Raw genomic sequence first — 15,885 nt, 5'->3', positions numbered from 1 at the left:
GTAGCAGATCTCATCAAGAACTATCAAGCCGCCGTGATGGGTGTAAGCCCACCTGAATCGGCGACAGCGCAGCGGCGCTGCTGGCACGTGCCCACGGAACGCCTACGGAATGCTTACGGAACGCCCACGGAACACGCCGACGAGGCACCAGACGCGAGCTGGCTCGTCAAGATCAGTAAGGGGTTGAGGTTCTCGCGCTTCTTAGGTGTCGTCAAGTGCATTCGACGGGAGCGGACAGGCCCAGGCGGTAGTAGTGGGAACGAGCAATGTCATAGCCGCGGTCGGCGGGTCATAACTTCTGTACAGAACAGCCCATCGTGCGGCTTCTCATAGCGTCTCAATCATTATGCTCGTACGTTCGCGCGTATCTGACAGCCAGGTCTTTGAGACTTTGACAGAGTAAGGTCGAAGTTTCCATTTGAATACAAGGCCCTCTAAGCGACGAATCGTTCGAACATGTTGTCGGACTTCGAACTCCTTGTAGTGAGAGTACTTCGCACCAGGTAGACTTAAGGCGGGTGATGTGCAGACAAGCTCATGGCGGGGTCACCACCAGACCCCTCTTGGATAGCCGGGAACAGGCGAAGAGGCGCTGCATCATCACGCTCGCTCAACATAGCAACCTTTTTGTTACGCAATTATCCTCTTGCGACAAACTACTGCTCTTGGTGCAGCCTCTTCGTCGGGAGCAAAGTGCTGTAATGCTGCAATGATGACGCCCAAAAGTGCGTATGTAACAGGTAGGTCCGAATCTCGGGCGAATGTTTACACAGCTGAGTGGTCCCAGGCGGTGCCAGCGGCATTGGTAAGGCGGTGGCAGAGATGCTGGCGAAGAGAGGGTAAAAGCAAATGACTATCAGCAGTGCTCTTGGAGGCATCAATCGTTGACTCAATCCCAGCATTCGCGTGGCGATTGCAGATGCCAATATTGGACAAGCTGAGGCCGTGGCTAGAACTCTGCCTGGTAAGGCATTAGCGGTCGCTCTCGATGCCGCAACTTGGGATTCTCAGATCAGCGCTTTCAAAGCGGTCTTAGGCGAGTTTGGGAGGATTGACTATGTATATGCCAGTATGCTGCATCGCCCTCCATCGCTTTTGTGCCGGCCGAACCACTGACACGCGCGCCAGTCGCTGGTATCGGAGAAAAGGTCTGGATACCCAACGATCCTACAAGCACAGACTTCGTCGAACCCAACTTGAAAGTACTCGATGTTGACCTGAACGGAGTGCTGTATACCTGCGCGCTTGCAATACAGCAGATGAGACGTCAGGAGCCGGACGAGACCGGCTTCCGAGGCAAGAGTAAGCGATGTAGTGATTTGAGCTTTGCATGCAGTTAACGTTTGTCTGCAGTCGCCGTGACGGCCTCGGTCTGTGGCTTTTACTGCGTTCCAACTTTGCCAATCTACACTGCAGCTAAGCATGGCGTAGTCGGGTTCACTCGCAGTTATGGCAAGCACCTTCCGGATGAACAGATAACTATGAATGCGATTTGCCCGAATGTCGTCAGAACTAATATTTCAAACGAGATTTTCTATTCCATGATGGAATCGAAGGATTTGCTCGTGTCAATGGAGTCCATTGTGCAAGCCTTGAGCAATGCCTCGATGGCAATATTTCAGGAGAGACGCTTGAGATCGAGCCAAAGACTGGAATTGTATCTTGCACTGGACCAGAACCTTTGGACCGCGAGGCTGAGGAGACCTTGAAGCTGCTCCACCAGCGAGGCGCACCTCTGCAAGCTATTGGGGCGAAATTGGGATAGGGTTGACAATTGTCCTTCTTCAGCGACCATTCCTTGCTTCGTTGGCATCAGAGATATGACTGGCATGGGCGAGCAGGAACTTGCAGCAGGTCAATGTATATTTGCAAGCTTTGGTCCATTGCTCCTCTTGACCAAAATTGCCAAGTTTGATACTGACGTCTCCGATCTTATCTTTGACAATCGGATATGGCATTTTTAGACCAGTGTTGCCAGATTTGGGCGTTGTGCGCTCCACATGCTCGCCGACTTGACGTAAGCACTCGAGAAATGCAACCATGGCGTTGTCGAAATTGCGATGTAGGAATCCCAGCCCCAGAGGCAAGTCGCCACTGCTGAACAGCTCAAACACATGTTTCTTCGGCTTTCCGTCCACTGTCGATGCTGATTGCGCGTACTCCATCTTGACCACTTTTGAAGTCGAGCCGACGGGAACCAGTTCGAATCCCTTGAGTTTATAACCAAGCTTGTCGATGACAACAGTCAATAGCAGGAGTGTCTGACCCCACGCTGCATTGATCTCCGGCCAATCGACTGACTGCTCTGGTGTCCTGCCTAGGCGAAGCCCATTGATAGTTCCAAATGTTCCATCGTGACCAATGCAGAAAGTGTCGTTGTAGACGTTCGTGCGCTGGAGCGCCTCCAAAACTTTGGTGTCGTGCGCAAGTTGAGTTTGCAGGCTGTCGCGCTCCTCTTGAAAACCCGTGAGTTCAGCGGTGAAAGCGTTACGTTCGCGCCAGAAGATCTCTTCCTCCTCATCTAGCGCTTCTGCTTCAGCGTCCAGAGCAGCCATCTCATCTTCCATCCGCGCCTTTTCGGCTTCCAAAGCCTCGAGCTCATCTAGAGATTTCTTCTCGCGCCGTTGCGCATCCTCCAGAGCACGTTTGGTCTGCATTTTCTCTTCCTCGGTGGGTATATCCTGTTGAGCCTTTTTCAGGAAGTCGACATAAGCATCACGTTCACGGCTGACAGCAAGTTGGCGCTTTTGCAGGCCTTCTAGAAGGAGCTCGGTGCATTCGGAACACACTGGATGGTCAATATCTGATCGAGCGGACAGAATCTCGAAGAGTCTCCTCGTTGTCTCTAGTTCCTCTGACAATGCGGATTGATCATCAGCAATGACTGGAGCCGCCGGTTTCTTTGTAGCTGCTTTCTTCTTGCTGGGCGAGGCAGCGACAGGCGCTACCTGCGATTCGGAAAGCACAATGTAGGACATATCGGCAGTGTGCCGGGCACCTGCTGTTCTCGTAGGCTGTCGAACATCTTTCTTGTGGACGGGTGGACCTGCACGCTGCGAGACGTGATCATACAGCTGCTTTCTCTCCGCCGCAGCGGCTGATCGAGGCGGTTCAGGGGCGTTGGGCTCCAGAATCGGCGCAGCATCGGCCAGTATCTTGAAAGAAGCCGGGTTGAGATGCTGGAGAGAGGCATCAACTCGCAGCGGCGTTTTGCATTTCTGGCACTGCAGCGTTGGAGCAGCCATGACGGATATCAATTGCTGCTCAATGGCGGCTTGAACACGAGATTTGCAAGGTCCAGTGGACTAGGCACCATCGCGCCCGTGTTTGTTGAGGGCGATATTGTGCATTTGTCGATCGATCATGTGTTGCCGCAAGTCGGTTCAGACGAGCGAAGCTCAGAGTGCCAAGACTTCGCTTCTCGGGTCCACTCTCCGTGCCTCCCACTTCACGCGCGTCAACATCGCGTCTGTCTGAGAGGGCAGCGACGTCTATCGTGCACTCCGCTGCCCTCGCTGCCACCGCTCGCGCCGCCACGCGCAATGGCCCGCATGCCCACTCATGGCGCCTCAACGTGATAACGACGACGATGCGCTGACACAGCTGGACATCGAGCGCGGGCGCAACGATCAAAAGCTGAAGTCGCGCTTCGAGCACATCTTTCGCAAATACGAGCGCGATTTTACGGGCGTTGGCGATGAGTTCGACATCCACACCGATGAGCTCGTTGTCAACAATGGGCATTTAGAACATATGCGCAATGAGGTCGACTCCGGCAAGTCTGCTTCCTCTCGTTTTGTCAAGAACTTCCGTGAGAAGCTGGCGCATGAGGACGAGTCGACGTCCGGAGACGAGGAAGAGACAGAGGAGGAGGACAGTCAAGATGGCTCAGGGTCAGAGAGCGAATCTGAGAATCAGAGCGTCGCGGAGTCGACGAGAGATACATCCCGCCGCGGACTGAGCTTGCGGGATTACAGCGTACCGGCACCTGCCCACAATGCATCGCGACCTCCACCCCGTCTTCCCCACCTCATGCAGCTTCTCGCGGGCGAGAGCACCCATCATCGACCGCTGGAGATCCCAGATGATGACAGCAGCGAGACAAGCTCGATCTACGAGACGGCTTCCTCTGTTGCTACGCCTAGCTTCATGTTTGACGAAAGTCGTGATTCGAGACGATCGCCTACTGTCGAGTCGCATGTCAGAGGGAAGCGGCCAGTAGCCGATGATGAGACAGTCCACGCTCTGGGTATGAGCATTGCCAACCAGCTGGCGAAGCTCATGGGTGCGTCTTCGAAGAAGAAGAAATCTAAGAAGAAACCTGCCACGGTGCGCAGGGCCGCGGATCCCATCTGGGACTACCCTGAGCTTCGGCCATCAAGTAAATCAAAACGCAAGCGCGATGTTTCGCCTCCGCCGCAGCCGCTTTCGTCCTCTCCGAATGCTCCCTCCCCCGGGACCCCTTCTCTCTGGGCTATACCGAACCCTGAACAACGTAAAAGGCGCCGTCGTACCGAGACTCCAGCGTCCGACAGCACGGTGCCGGTGCGTCGATTTGGCAGTGCGAAGAACTCTGGCGAAGCTAAGAGATGCTGGAATTGTAGTCTGACCCGATCTTCAAGCTGGCACAAGGGGCCGCACGATCAAGATCTGTGCCAGTCGTGTTGGCAATATTACGACCATCATGGCCGCATGAAAGGCTTCGACTCTGTCACACCTCCTGCAGTGCATTCAAGGCCGCCAGACCGCGACGAGAGCATTCCCTCACCCAGGCCAAGTTCTGCGCCAGGGCGAACTCTTGTAACGAATCATGATATTGTCACCGATGAAAGTCTCATACCCTCGTGCCTTCCTTCGGCTCAGCGCGTACCTCTCGTGGAAGTTACTCCGACACCTGATCTCGCCAACGCTGCAACCAGGTCCAATGTGATGTCAGCACAACAGCATGCAGACATATACACAAGGCCACAGCCGCCATCACCCCAACAGGTGCAAGCAGTTGAGAATGGCATTGTTTTGAACGACCAGCCACCCATCCAGCCTACTACATACGCTGCCAACACTTCACGGCCGATTGCATGGACTCCTCCGGGCCTTGTAAACAACAAATGGAGCACAGAAGACGACGCGCTTCTTATCAGGCTCAAGGAGCACGACCGCCTCAGCTGGGCAGCTATTGGCCAACACTTTCCGTCACGCAGCGTGCAAAATGTACAGAAGAACTACAGTTCCAAGCTCAAGGGCAAAGACTGTCCGGGCAGGGTGCTCTTCAATGCTCGTTTGCACTCTGGCGCTGGCTCCACGACGTCCGGCGATTTGTCTGTGGATGTGCAATGGACTGCACAGCAAGATGAAGACCTTCTCGCCTATCGCGAAGACGATGAGCTTGAATGGGAAGAGATAGCAGTACGTTTACCCGGACGTAGTCCTGGTGCTGTCCAGCGCCGGTATGAGCTACTGGCGGGGGACAAGACAGACATGCACGATGCTGTCGAGGAGCTCGACCCAGGTGGACAAAAAGCGCTCAAGCGTGCATCACGGCCATATACTGCTGAAGAGGATGCGCTACTTGTGCGACTACGTGAGGTCGACAAATTGAGCTGGCAAAAGATCACGAAACATTTCCATGACCGCACTCAAGGCGCTCTCCAGCACCATTATAGTCAAGTCCGCGCAGGGGCCAGACTAGGCCACGAAGCACACTCGGCTGGCCCATATTCGCATGGCGACGACGATGTGGCACCAATGGCTATGGTACGCAACGAAGAAGCGGGATCGCAGCCCATAGCGTTTAACGTTCCCTCTTCATCTCGCCGCTCGAGGCACAGCCTTCCTACTGTGATGCCCTCTACGAACCACAGGCCCAGCAACGCTCTCCTTCGGCAAGCGCTCGGGAACAGTCATCGACGTCGATCATACATGACGGCGCATCCAGATTCCGTCGAGGTTCAGCAGCTGAATCAGCAAGACAACCTCCCTTTCGCGCTCGATCCAGCTTTGCAAGCGCTCTCCAATGCTGCCCGTCCAGGCTCGTATCCCGATCTTGACGAGAACCTTTCTTCCGCAGCATCGCTGCAGCTAGAGCGAGAGATGCAACAGGCGCATCAGTCGAGTCCGACCATCAGCGCCGTGGCTAGACGCCAAGGGGCTGATGCTCGGCTTGAGCAGGCTCACGTGTCTGCTCCGAGTACGCACCCAAAGACGAAGAAAGTCTCGGGTAGACTCGCGGCTCCAGCGGCAGAAATCTCGAACGGCCCCGATGGGCCCAGTCACCCGCCAGGCAACAGAGGCATCCCACACGACATTGAACATGTGATACCCGCGAGTAACTCTGCAATGCCGCAAGACGGACGGGGCGATGAAGCGCCTCGCGCGTGGATGGCTGACACAATACCGGCGTCACGGGTTGCTCCTCGCAAAGAGTCAGCCGCCAAGGCAAACGACGCCGCTCTCTCAGAGGTTGAAGAGGACAGCCAAGGACGCCGACACAGCCGAAAGAAGCGGGCAAGAGCAAGTGCTCTCGTGCATGATAGTGAAGACGCACACGAGAGCGATGCTGAGGTCGCACGCGATGCCTCGCAGCCATTGCTGAGCGAAAATCATCCCGACTACTCGCGACCGCCGGACATCTCCTGGGCGAACATGGTTGAAATGGCATTCGATTCGACTGACAAGACAGCTTTGTCAAACACGGACATCTTTCAATGGATTGAGGCGAACTACCCGTATTACAGCACTGCTCCTCGTGCCTGGAAGGATCGTGTACGTGAGGAATTACGAGTCAATCCAACGTATGAAGTCGACACTGCAAGGCCACGGAACAACGTATGGCGGATCAAAGTCAGCCGGGAGGATAGAATGAAAGAGCTCGCCGAACAATCTGCTGGCAGCACGACGTCAGCGACACGGGATTCTGCCAGCATGCTGGAGCCAGCGGAAGAAGACGCCAGTGACATCGTCATCGCAACTCCCTCTCAGCAAGCTGCTGGAAGCTCGTCGCGTCGGGTCACCTTCTCACCAATCGTGACCGTGTCTACGCCTGTGCCTACAATGAGAACGCGGCCTCGGGGACGACCCAGCAAGCAAGGTCTCCAACCTATGCAAGACGTTGAGCAATCACTGAAGTCTCCCGAGATCCCTAACAGCGATCCGGAAGAGGATGTTTTGATCTCTAATCCGCCAGCTGCGGAAGAAGTATCGTCATCAACGGCAGCGGCGACTTCGTCAACGTCGCAGCCAGCAAGCGGGTCTTTGGCGTCTAGCAGAACCCCCAAATTTCAGACTCGCAAGACTCGCAAGAGCACTGCGAAGAGTATCATGACCACGGAAGTCGAGCCTGCCGCCGAGGAGTCTTCGAGCTCCCCTGCATTCATGAAGCCTAAGGCCCCCGCAAGTATCTACAAGACGCCCAAGCAGCCTGGCTGGCCTCGAGTCGCTCGCATCAAGTCTCTGAGCGCTCGTGCCACGAAGAGCAAGGACACACCTATCATCAATCACAAGTTCCTGACGCCGGATGTGCACATGCGGAAGAGAGTCGTTGAAACTCCGATGAGAACGTTACAAGATCCGGAAGAAGATGAACTGGCTGTATGATGGGAGGCTGTCTCTCAACCAGAGTAATGCATTTGTACGATGTTGCTCGGCAATCAGCGGATCTTCGCCTCTGAAGCATGAGCCTTCGAGTGTTTGCAGCACGAAGCGTGTGTATCCTAAGAGCAGGACTGATAGCAGATAGCTTAGCTTGTCGAAGCTCAATACGCAAAGTTGAGCAAGATCGGGACCTTTCTCGTTGTTCAAGAGTGATGCCACCTTCTGCGACCATGTCTAGGGTTGGACGTGTTTATCTGTCGTGCCTAATCTCGTTAGTGCAGTTGTATGAGTGCGTACCAGAGTCTGTACCATGGAGACGTCAAATAATTGTATGACAACAGACGTTGGAAATTGGATGTCTGAGTCGCTACAGCAGTAAGGCGTTGTTTCATTCCCATTGCTTGTCATTATGAAGGCACAAAATACGCTCTTTCCGCCGGTTCTCTGGCAGCTTCCCAAGCCAGCCAATCTGATCTCGTCGTCCTATTGTCAGAGATTAGCATATGAGTTGTTTTCAAGTCGACCCAGAGACCGGCTGGTGTATCACTTACGGTAATAGTCCCATCGCATTCACTTTCCATACACCAAGCGCGAGGGCCAACAAGTTGCACCCGATGAACGCCAGCTTTACCATAATCATCTGCTCCTTGTTGCCCCGACTCTCGAGTCTGGCAAATGTGTTTTGCAGGTTCAGCACCGCCTGGATAGGTCCCTTGAACAGCATGAATACCATCATGATGCTGAAGATCTGTAGCCCGTTGCCCGTCATGTACATTCCGATCGCGTTCATTGGGAGTTGTTTTGCTGGCGCAATGGCAAGTTCCCATGCTTTCTTGAGCTTCAGACTGTCCATCTCTTCTGGCGTAGGGACTTTTCGAGTCGAGACGGACTTTTTGGATCTGGAAACATTCGTTGTGGTCGGCGCGGTATAGCCGGGCGGATCGGGTAGACTGGTGTTCTTCGGCTTGGTGAGAGAATTACTGTTCAGGTCGACGAGCCATCGTGGCTGCGGGCTGGGTACGGTGAGCGCCATGATGGATTGGTGTCTAGATTAGTGAAGCTGGTGCTGTTATCGAGGTGAAGTTGCCTGATGGCGCGCGCCAAGCCACATGTGATCAGCGATCTCACGAAGCCTCATCCCATGCGACAGCTCGAGCATCGACAGGAGACAACGGACATCAACGCCAGACGCCGCTCCACCATCGCCTTCCACCACTCCCAGCCAGGACGAGACTCCCGACGCGATATCTGTGCCCTTCACGCGACTCGCAGCCACAGCCCCGCACGCAGCCATATCACAAGACCGACTCGGCTTTCCCTGAAATCGCATTGGCCTGGAGCCGAACATAGTCGCATGGGAGCTTTGCAGGACTCGCGCTGCCGGCGGTAGAGCTTGACAACGGGAGCTGCCACCTGGTGGCTGCGCCAGAGCAGCCAACATGAGTGCGGCCGGGCAGGATGCGAAGTTCTTCGCTAGGGTACGTTCCACCCTGTGCTGCGCACACCACCACCCCTCCTGAAGCGCAGCACCTTCTCCGTCAGAGTCTTGCGACTATCTTCGCCTACGCGATCAGACTTATTGCGTGGCCAACATGTTCGTCGTTCCTTCGCCATACCCAAGCTTACCCCAAACGCGACAGGGCAAAGTTGCAGAGCTCAAGCTCGAGCTCAATCAAGGTGGAGGCAAGAAGGACAAGAACTTCTTGACTAAGAAGATCGCGCTCAAGAAGATTGTTGCGAACATGACAATGAGCAACAACGACATGGTCGCGCTTTTTCCGGACATCGTAGGTTGTATGGGCATACCGAACTTGGAGATCAAGAAGATGTGAGTGGGCTTCGGTTCTGCCACCAGACGATACTGACCAGGAAACTAGGTGCTTTCTCTACCTGGTCAACTACGCACGAATGAAGCCAGACATCGCTCTAAAAGCCCTTCCCATACTCATACAGGATCTGGATGATACGAACCCCCTCATACGCGCACTTTCCCTACGAACTCTGTCATATGTCCACGTGCGACAATATGTTGAAGCATCAGTAGAACCACTCAAGAGCCTTCTCCGAGATCCAGATCCTTACGTGCGGAAAACAGCAGCCTTTACAGTAGCCAAAGTTTACGACCACGACAGACACTTGGTGGAACGCAGCGACTTGATCGACAGACTCAACCTCATGCTGAGGGACGAGAACCCTACAGTTGTGTCATCTGCTCTGGCATCATTGATGGACATCTGGGAACGGAGTGAAAGCATTAAACTGACGATCGACTATGCTAATGCCAGTAAAATCGTTCAGATTTTGCCAGATTGCTCCGAGTAAGCATCCCAAGACGTTTTGATTCTTCAGGCTGATATTGTGCGCAGATGGGGACAAACGTACATCCTCGAGGCACTCACATCATATGTGCCTCAAGATACACAAGAAGCAGCGTTGCTTGCAGACAGAATCACGCCACGACTGTCACATACGAACTCCGCAGTCGTACTGACATGCATTCGGGTCATCCTCTACCTGATGAACTACATCGACTCCGACAAGACGATTGCTGGACTGTGTGCGAAGCTGAGTCCACCTCTAGTCACACTACTCAGCAAGGGGTCTGAGATCCAATACCTTGCACTAAGAAATGCTTTGCTCATCTTGCAGCGAAGACCGGAGGTGCTGCGAAACGACATCAGAGTGTTTTTCTGCAAATACAACGATCCTATCTACGTGAAGGTCACCAAGTTGGAACTCATCTTCATGCTGGCCAACGAGAAGAACATCAAGGAAGTATTGACGGAGCTACGAGAGTACGCAACGGAGATCGACGTACATTTTGTTCGCAAATCAGTGCGTGCGATCGGAAAGCTGGCGATCAAGATCGAGCCCGCAGCAAAGCTTTGCATAGCAACACTACTGGAGCTGGTATCAACAAAGGTATCATATATTGTGCAGGAGGCCACAGTTGTTATCAAGAACATCTTCCGCAAATACCCGAACCAATATGAATCGATCATCTCAACGTTATGCGAAAACTTGGATTCACTAGACGAACCGGAGGCGAAGGCGGCGATGATATGGGTTATTGGCCAATATGCAGACCGCATCGACAACTCAGAGATTCTTCTGGAGGATTTCCTCGACAGCTGGGCGGACGAGACACACGAAGTGCAGCTCGCACTTCTCACTGCGACAGTGAAGCTGTTCATACAACGACCTAGCAAAGGCCAAGATCTGGTCCCCAAAGTTCTCAAATGGGCGACGGAAGAGACCGACAATCCAGATCTGCGAGATCGAGGGTACATGTATTGGCGATTGCTAAGCAGCAACCCTACAGCCGCGAAAAGCATCGTCATGGGCCAGAAGCCTGCTATCACGGCTGAGAGTGAGAAGCTCGACCCCGTGACATTGGAAGAAATGTGCTTGGTCGTCGGAACCTTGGCCACAGTGTACCTCAAACCCGTTCAGACTGTCTTCCGCTCAACACGGCCTCGAAGACTCCAAGACAGTCCCGCTCTCCAGCGAGAGAAATTACCTTCGTGGCGCGCACAGCAGGAAGCCAATATGGTCGCTGCAGATGCGCAGGCTGCTATCAATGGTCAACAGCAGCAGCCTAGTGGTCATGTGCTCGATGAAGCTGATGCGTATTTTGCGAGCGTTGGTGGTCAAGGGGTTGCAAACGATGGATTCGCGTCGAGTCCTACCGGAGGCGGTCATCCTGAGCAGATGTATGTTGTGAACCAGGGACAGGGGCTAGGGACTGTGAGGCCCATGACGCACGTGCAGAATGGGGAAGGCGATTTGCTATCGTTTTAGGAGATGATGGCTGAAGGGAGGAGTGATGTATTGGACTGATTGGAGATTCCAGACCTGCTGTATGTTGCAGCTCGAGCGAACGCAGAAAGGCAGGAAAGAGCTCATTCTAGCAATAGGCGAAGTGCCACGGATGAATGTGTAGTGTCAACAGTAGCTTTTGTACAAAGATTCGATCTATGCAGCTATTCACACGACCTACAACAAAGGCTCCACAGCGCCCCACGCATCGAATAGTCATATTTTGGTTCATCAGACCCGGCCCTTCGTCTCTGATCACCACCGGAGCAACATTTCCCTACCGCCACAGCGAGTATTCAACATTCAAGTTCGTCAACGACTCCGCGTTGAAGGAGGGCACCATCGCTCTCTCTCCAGCCTCATATCGCTTGAAGTGTGTTGGCGCAGCGGTAGAGGCGAAGTTGGCGTTGGAGACAATGCTGACTTTCACAATGGTCATGGAGGACAAGCTCACATCTAGCTAGATGCGGTTCTCCTTGCTTGTCACTGTCGTATCTTGATCGAGCCGTATCCACAGGATCTTTCCCCAGCCCAGATATCTCCAGAGTCATAAGTGACGTACCGGGTGGACCAATGAGCATTGAGAAGAGCCCCTGGATAATAGAGTCGAAATCGTTGACCCATACAGCTTCGACGGAATACCTGGAGCAGGAACGCAGTTCAGAACAGTTTGGCATTGCCACTACTGCGTGACCGGTGTCGTGCTAGTGCAGACCAAACGCCGAGACCGAGATGCCTGTTCCTCCAAGTGGCTCCACCCTCGACTCCAGTCCCCACTCTGCCGGCTGCGGATTTGGGCTGCTGAGCTTTACAGCCGGGGTAGGGATCTCCATTACTTATGGCAACCTCGATAGCTAAGCCTTCGGCTGCGTGACCGGAGTAGGGCCCTCGATCCACTGTCGAACGTAGTCGATAGACTCTTGGCGGAAAGTGAACAGGTTACGCTGTAAATCAATTGGTCCGTCACGCAGCAGGAAGCCAAAGTCGAGTGCTGGGCTCAATAAGAGTAGCTCTATGCCGACCTCAATACCTGGTAAGTGGAACCATTTCCGGAGCACACTTACATTCGAGGCCCGTGTGAACCGCACATAACCTATGATGAGCAAAACATCGTCGTCGCGGAAGACAAGCCTCAAGCACCGTAGATCAGTTGGCAACTCAACACGTCTACAACCACTCATCTCCAGATCCCAAACCCAAAGTGTGGACTCGAGGGGTGTTGTACCACGGTGGCCACCCTCACTTGCAAGTGCAGCAAGGAATCGACCGGCACGAGAGAAAGCGAGTCTTGATGACAAGTCGTTGTGATCGTTGTGGATCATTTTGGAAACGCCAGAGTGGCTCAGGAGAAAAAACTGTCCCGAGCTGAGGTCCCAAATACGGATACCCGCGGTGCCGAAGACGCACATTCGGCGACCATCTTTGGAAAAGAGAGGCCGCGTAAGCCAGACAGGATCGCTTGGATGTTCTGCGTACACGGGATGATTGTTCCCTGGGCAGCAGACTTGCCTAGAGGCTGTGACATGAGATAGAATGCCGTTTTCGTGACGGCCTGTGTGAATGCTCCAGAAATGAAGCTGATCTACGTTTCGTTCGGAAACCACGCAACGGATGTATGCTAGGAATTGGCCGTCCGGGCTGATCGTTCGGTAGGCATGAGGAGCTATGCGGAGGTCTGCTCTTCGCACTTCATGCTTTAAGGACATCGTGGCCACATCATAAACGTGGCTACCGTTGGCATGGTACGCCAGAAATTTGCCGTTTCCCGAGAACTCTATGTGAGGACTATCGTTTGATGCACAGGAGCTGGACCATTTTCCTGACCAGAGTTCGTCACCAGAGAGATTTGGAGGCACAGTTAACGTCCGGTGAGTTGATGGGCTGTGGTTGAGATTCCAGATGTGGATTGTGCAGTCGGCTGTGAGCATTGCCACACAAGAACCTTTTGGCCCAATTGCCAGAGAGTGATGGTTCACTTTTTCGTTGTTGGCGCACACCGCTATTGTCGCGCTCACATCCTGCTCGTATAGAGTCTTGCCAGTGAATGTGCTCCACAGGCGCAACTTTATGCGCAACATTGTTGATTCTCCGCAAATGGCTCCTAATACTCTGTTATCCACAGAAACTGCCATGTGCTCTAGCCATGCACAGGTATCTGCCTCGCGTACGGGATTCTTGGAATGCATAGTGGGATCCAGAGTCACCGTCGTCCTGACTGAGTGGCCAGACGAAGCAACTGAATTGGTGTCGGCTAGTTCCATAATTTTGTTGCCTCCTCGGTTCTTCTCGCTTTCAGAGGCGGTATGCAGGTTGGAGGGATCTTGTGCGGCGTCGGCTTGCAGGCTCAGCCGTGAAGCTCTCGGGGCGTCTGTTGTTGCAATGTCCGAGCTCGTTGTAGCCTGAGCGTATCTGTTTTGCTCTAAAGTCACTGATCCGAGAGGAGTTACGTTGTTCGGCAAGACTTGTGCAGGCTCAGCGGGCGCATCTAACTCCCGATCTGCTGGGCTGTCTGGTAACGAATTCATCGAGCTTGTTGCGACCTGCGTTTGCGTTTCTTGCTCTCCAATTGCGCGCTCGATTGTCGCTGCAGTGTTCAGAGATTGTGATACATGATTGGCGTTTGGTAGAGCCGGATTTGCTACTACTGGAATGCTCGATTCGGCCAGTTTGCGCGTGTTACTAGCCGCTGACACACGGTACTCAGATGCGTAGACACTATCTATTGCTCTCCAGCTAGCCGTTGCTATACTGGCGTTAGGAGCACTCGAAGTCAAGGAGTCTGGATCTGCAAGATCAAAATGCGCAGGTTCGGGTCGCCACCGTTCGTGAACACTGGAGCCTGCGCTCGGCCGGTCATGCGGGAAAGGGGCCATGCAGGACTCGATCCATGTGCAGCCAGAGTCGCTGATGTTGACCTTACGCAGACCTTCCATGGGAAACACGGTCTTGCCTCTGACATATCTCTTCAGTGGCCGCAGATTCATGGCCGAGAAAGGAAGCTGTGTCGTCAACATGAAGAAGGTTATGACGCCGAGAGCCCAGATGTCTACAGCATTCGAATAGGAAGGCGCAGAATCATCGTCAGAGTCACTGTCCTCCGAGTCATCGTTGTCTAGAAGTCCAAGCACTTCCGGTGCCATGTAACCTTGAGTGCCCACGTGTGTATGCAGCGAAGACAGATTCTCGGCGACCCTTTTACTGAGTCCAAAGTCAGCGATCTTAATTTGCCACTGCGGCCTCGGTCGATGCACAAGCAGATTCTGTCCAGAGCCACTTCGTTAGCATTCTCGGTATGTGTACTACAGGTCGCCTGTCGCTTACCTGAGGTTTCAGATCTCTGTGTGCATAACCCTGTGAGTGCATGAAAGTTAACCCTTGAAGCACTTGAGAGGCAATCAAATGCATCTCGTGCTCCGGAAGAGGGCAGCTAGCGTATTGCTCAAGGTCACCGTACTCGAGGAATTCCATTGCAATGAAGATCGTGTCGTACGTCTCGTACCACCCGAGCGACTTCACGAAACGGAGCTCATACTACAGAAGTGTTAGTCAGAGCCCCAGTATCTGATGTCAGACAATGTCCGATACTTGCGGCTGGGAAAATCGTGCGATAGCTTCCAATTCCCGGCTGAAGTCGATGCGTTGCGATCTCGAAGAGTTCGGTCTCTGAATAAGTTTCACGGCGCGTAGTGTCCCTCGCAGAGGGCCGTCGATGCATTCTTCGCGAAACACTTCGCCAAAACCACCTCTGCCCAGGCACCTCGCATCTCTCTTCCATACTGTTTCTCCATCTTCGTTGATGTGCTTCGTGTGGACAGTATGTGCAGTCTCTGTCAAATGTGCTTCGAGCTTCGTTAAAAGCACGATGTCTGTCGCTCGTGGCATATCGTCGTCTGCATCTCGTAAAATGCTGCTACCGCCCGCTTCTTGTCGTCTGCAGCCCACGCTGTTCCGAGGCCATGCTTGCTGGAGGATTTATTCCATTCCGCAGCACTGAGGGGCTCAGCCTGATCATGCAAGCCACAAAGGCGCGGGAGGACATGATTGGCAGCGCCGCTCCGCAGAGGGAGCGCCAGGATCAACCTGTGCGACAGCGGCAATGGCTTTCATCATCGTGTGCGTAGCTTCGGATGCGCGCAACACGGTGTATCATTGCGAGAAGACGTTCGACGTGCGACCAGTAGAGCAGAGCAGGTACGGTCAGCTAAGGCAATTCCGTGCTGACTAACACCGCTTGGCGTCCGCCGTGAAGAACCTAACCTACACCACTTTGCCACTTCCCTCTCCCCCACCAACTTGAGGTCGTCGTCGTGTTGTCGGAGCTAAGCGCTCATGGCGCCACGCTGCATGAGCTGCGAGGACCGCACCGAACGCCGCGTCGGGAGCGAAGGCGCAGCAGCCCTGATGCCTCACATTCATAGCTGTCCCTGCCGCCGTCGACATGGCGGCAGTGTCCGTTACTCTGTTCATTGCGCAAGA

The 15,885-nt window shown here is 53.9% G+C and overlaps 6 protein-coding genes across 6 annotated transcripts; 3 read left to right on the top strand and 3 right to left on the bottom strand.

Annotated features, from left to right (window-relative positions):
• Positions 1–712: 712 nt before the first annotated feature.
• Positions 713–1,765, top strand: CKM354_000649200 (uncharacterized protein; the record flags this gene model as incomplete). Its single annotated transcript, XM_044801812.1, has 6 exons — positions 713–740; positions 788–839; positions 900–1,069; positions 1,129–1,302; positions 1,354–1,446; positions 1,623–1,765. 6 exons carry the CDS (start codon positions 713–715, stop codon positions 1,763–1,765), a joined length of 660 nt encoding a protein of 219 aa, XP_044657747.1.
• Positions 1,766–1,784: 19 nt separating this feature from the next.
• On the bottom strand, positions 1,785–3,245 carry CKM354_000649100 (beclin 1; the record flags this gene model as incomplete). The annotated part of the gene is made up of 1 exon (XM_044801811.1): positions 1,785–3,245. One exon carries the CDS (start codon positions 3,243–3,245, stop codon positions 1,785–1,787), a length of 1,461 nt encoding a protein of 486 aa, XP_044657746.1.
• A 316-nt stretch (positions 3,246–3,561) lies between these two features.
• CKM354_000649000 (uncharacterized protein) lies at positions 3,562–7,593 on the top strand (the record flags this gene model as incomplete). Its single annotated transcript, XM_044801810.1, has 1 exon — positions 3,562–7,593. One exon carries the CDS (start codon positions 3,562–3,564, stop codon positions 7,591–7,593), a length of 4,032 nt encoding a protein of 1,343 aa, XP_044657745.1.
• A 404-nt stretch (positions 7,594–7,997) lies between these two features.
• Positions 7,998–8,623, bottom strand: CKM354_000648900 (chaperone EMC4; the record flags this gene model as incomplete). The annotated part of the gene is made up of 2 exons (XM_044801809.1): positions 7,998–8,073; positions 8,142–8,623. The coding sequence occupies 2 exons, from the start codon at positions 8,621–8,623 to the stop codon at positions 7,998–8,000; spliced, it is 558 nt and encodes a 185-aa protein (XP_044657744.1).
• A 406-nt stretch (positions 8,624–9,029) lies between these two features.
• On the top strand, positions 9,030–11,391 carry CKM354_000648800 (uncharacterized protein; the record flags this gene model as incomplete). The annotated part of the gene is made up of 4 exons (XM_044801808.1): positions 9,030–9,068; positions 9,231–9,418; positions 9,468–9,908; positions 9,957–11,391. The coding sequence occupies 4 exons, from the start codon at positions 9,030–9,032 to the stop codon at positions 11,389–11,391; spliced, it is 2,103 nt and encodes a 700-aa protein (XP_044657743.1).
• An 872-nt stretch (positions 11,392–12,263) lies between these two features.
• Positions 12,264–15,291, bottom strand: CKM354_000648700 (uncharacterized protein; the record flags this gene model as incomplete). The annotated part of the gene is made up of 3 exons (XM_044801807.1): positions 12,264–14,669; positions 14,731–14,940; positions 14,995–15,291. The coding sequence occupies 3 exons, from the start codon at positions 15,289–15,291 to the stop codon at positions 12,264–12,266; spliced, it is 2,913 nt and encodes a 970-aa protein (XP_044657742.1).
• Positions 15,292–15,885: the final 594 nt, after the last annotated feature.

This window comes from Cercospora kikuchii (assembly GCF_019650295.1).
Source record: "Cercospora kikuchii DNA, contig_00004, whole genome shotgun sequence".
NCBI classification, from domain to species: domain Eukaryota; kingdom Fungi; phylum Ascomycota; class Dothideomycetes; order Mycosphaerellales; family Mycosphaerellaceae; genus Cercospora; species Cercospora kikuchii.
Note: the sequence above shows the minus strand (reverse complement) of the source record. Positions and strands in the feature narration are given on the sequence as shown.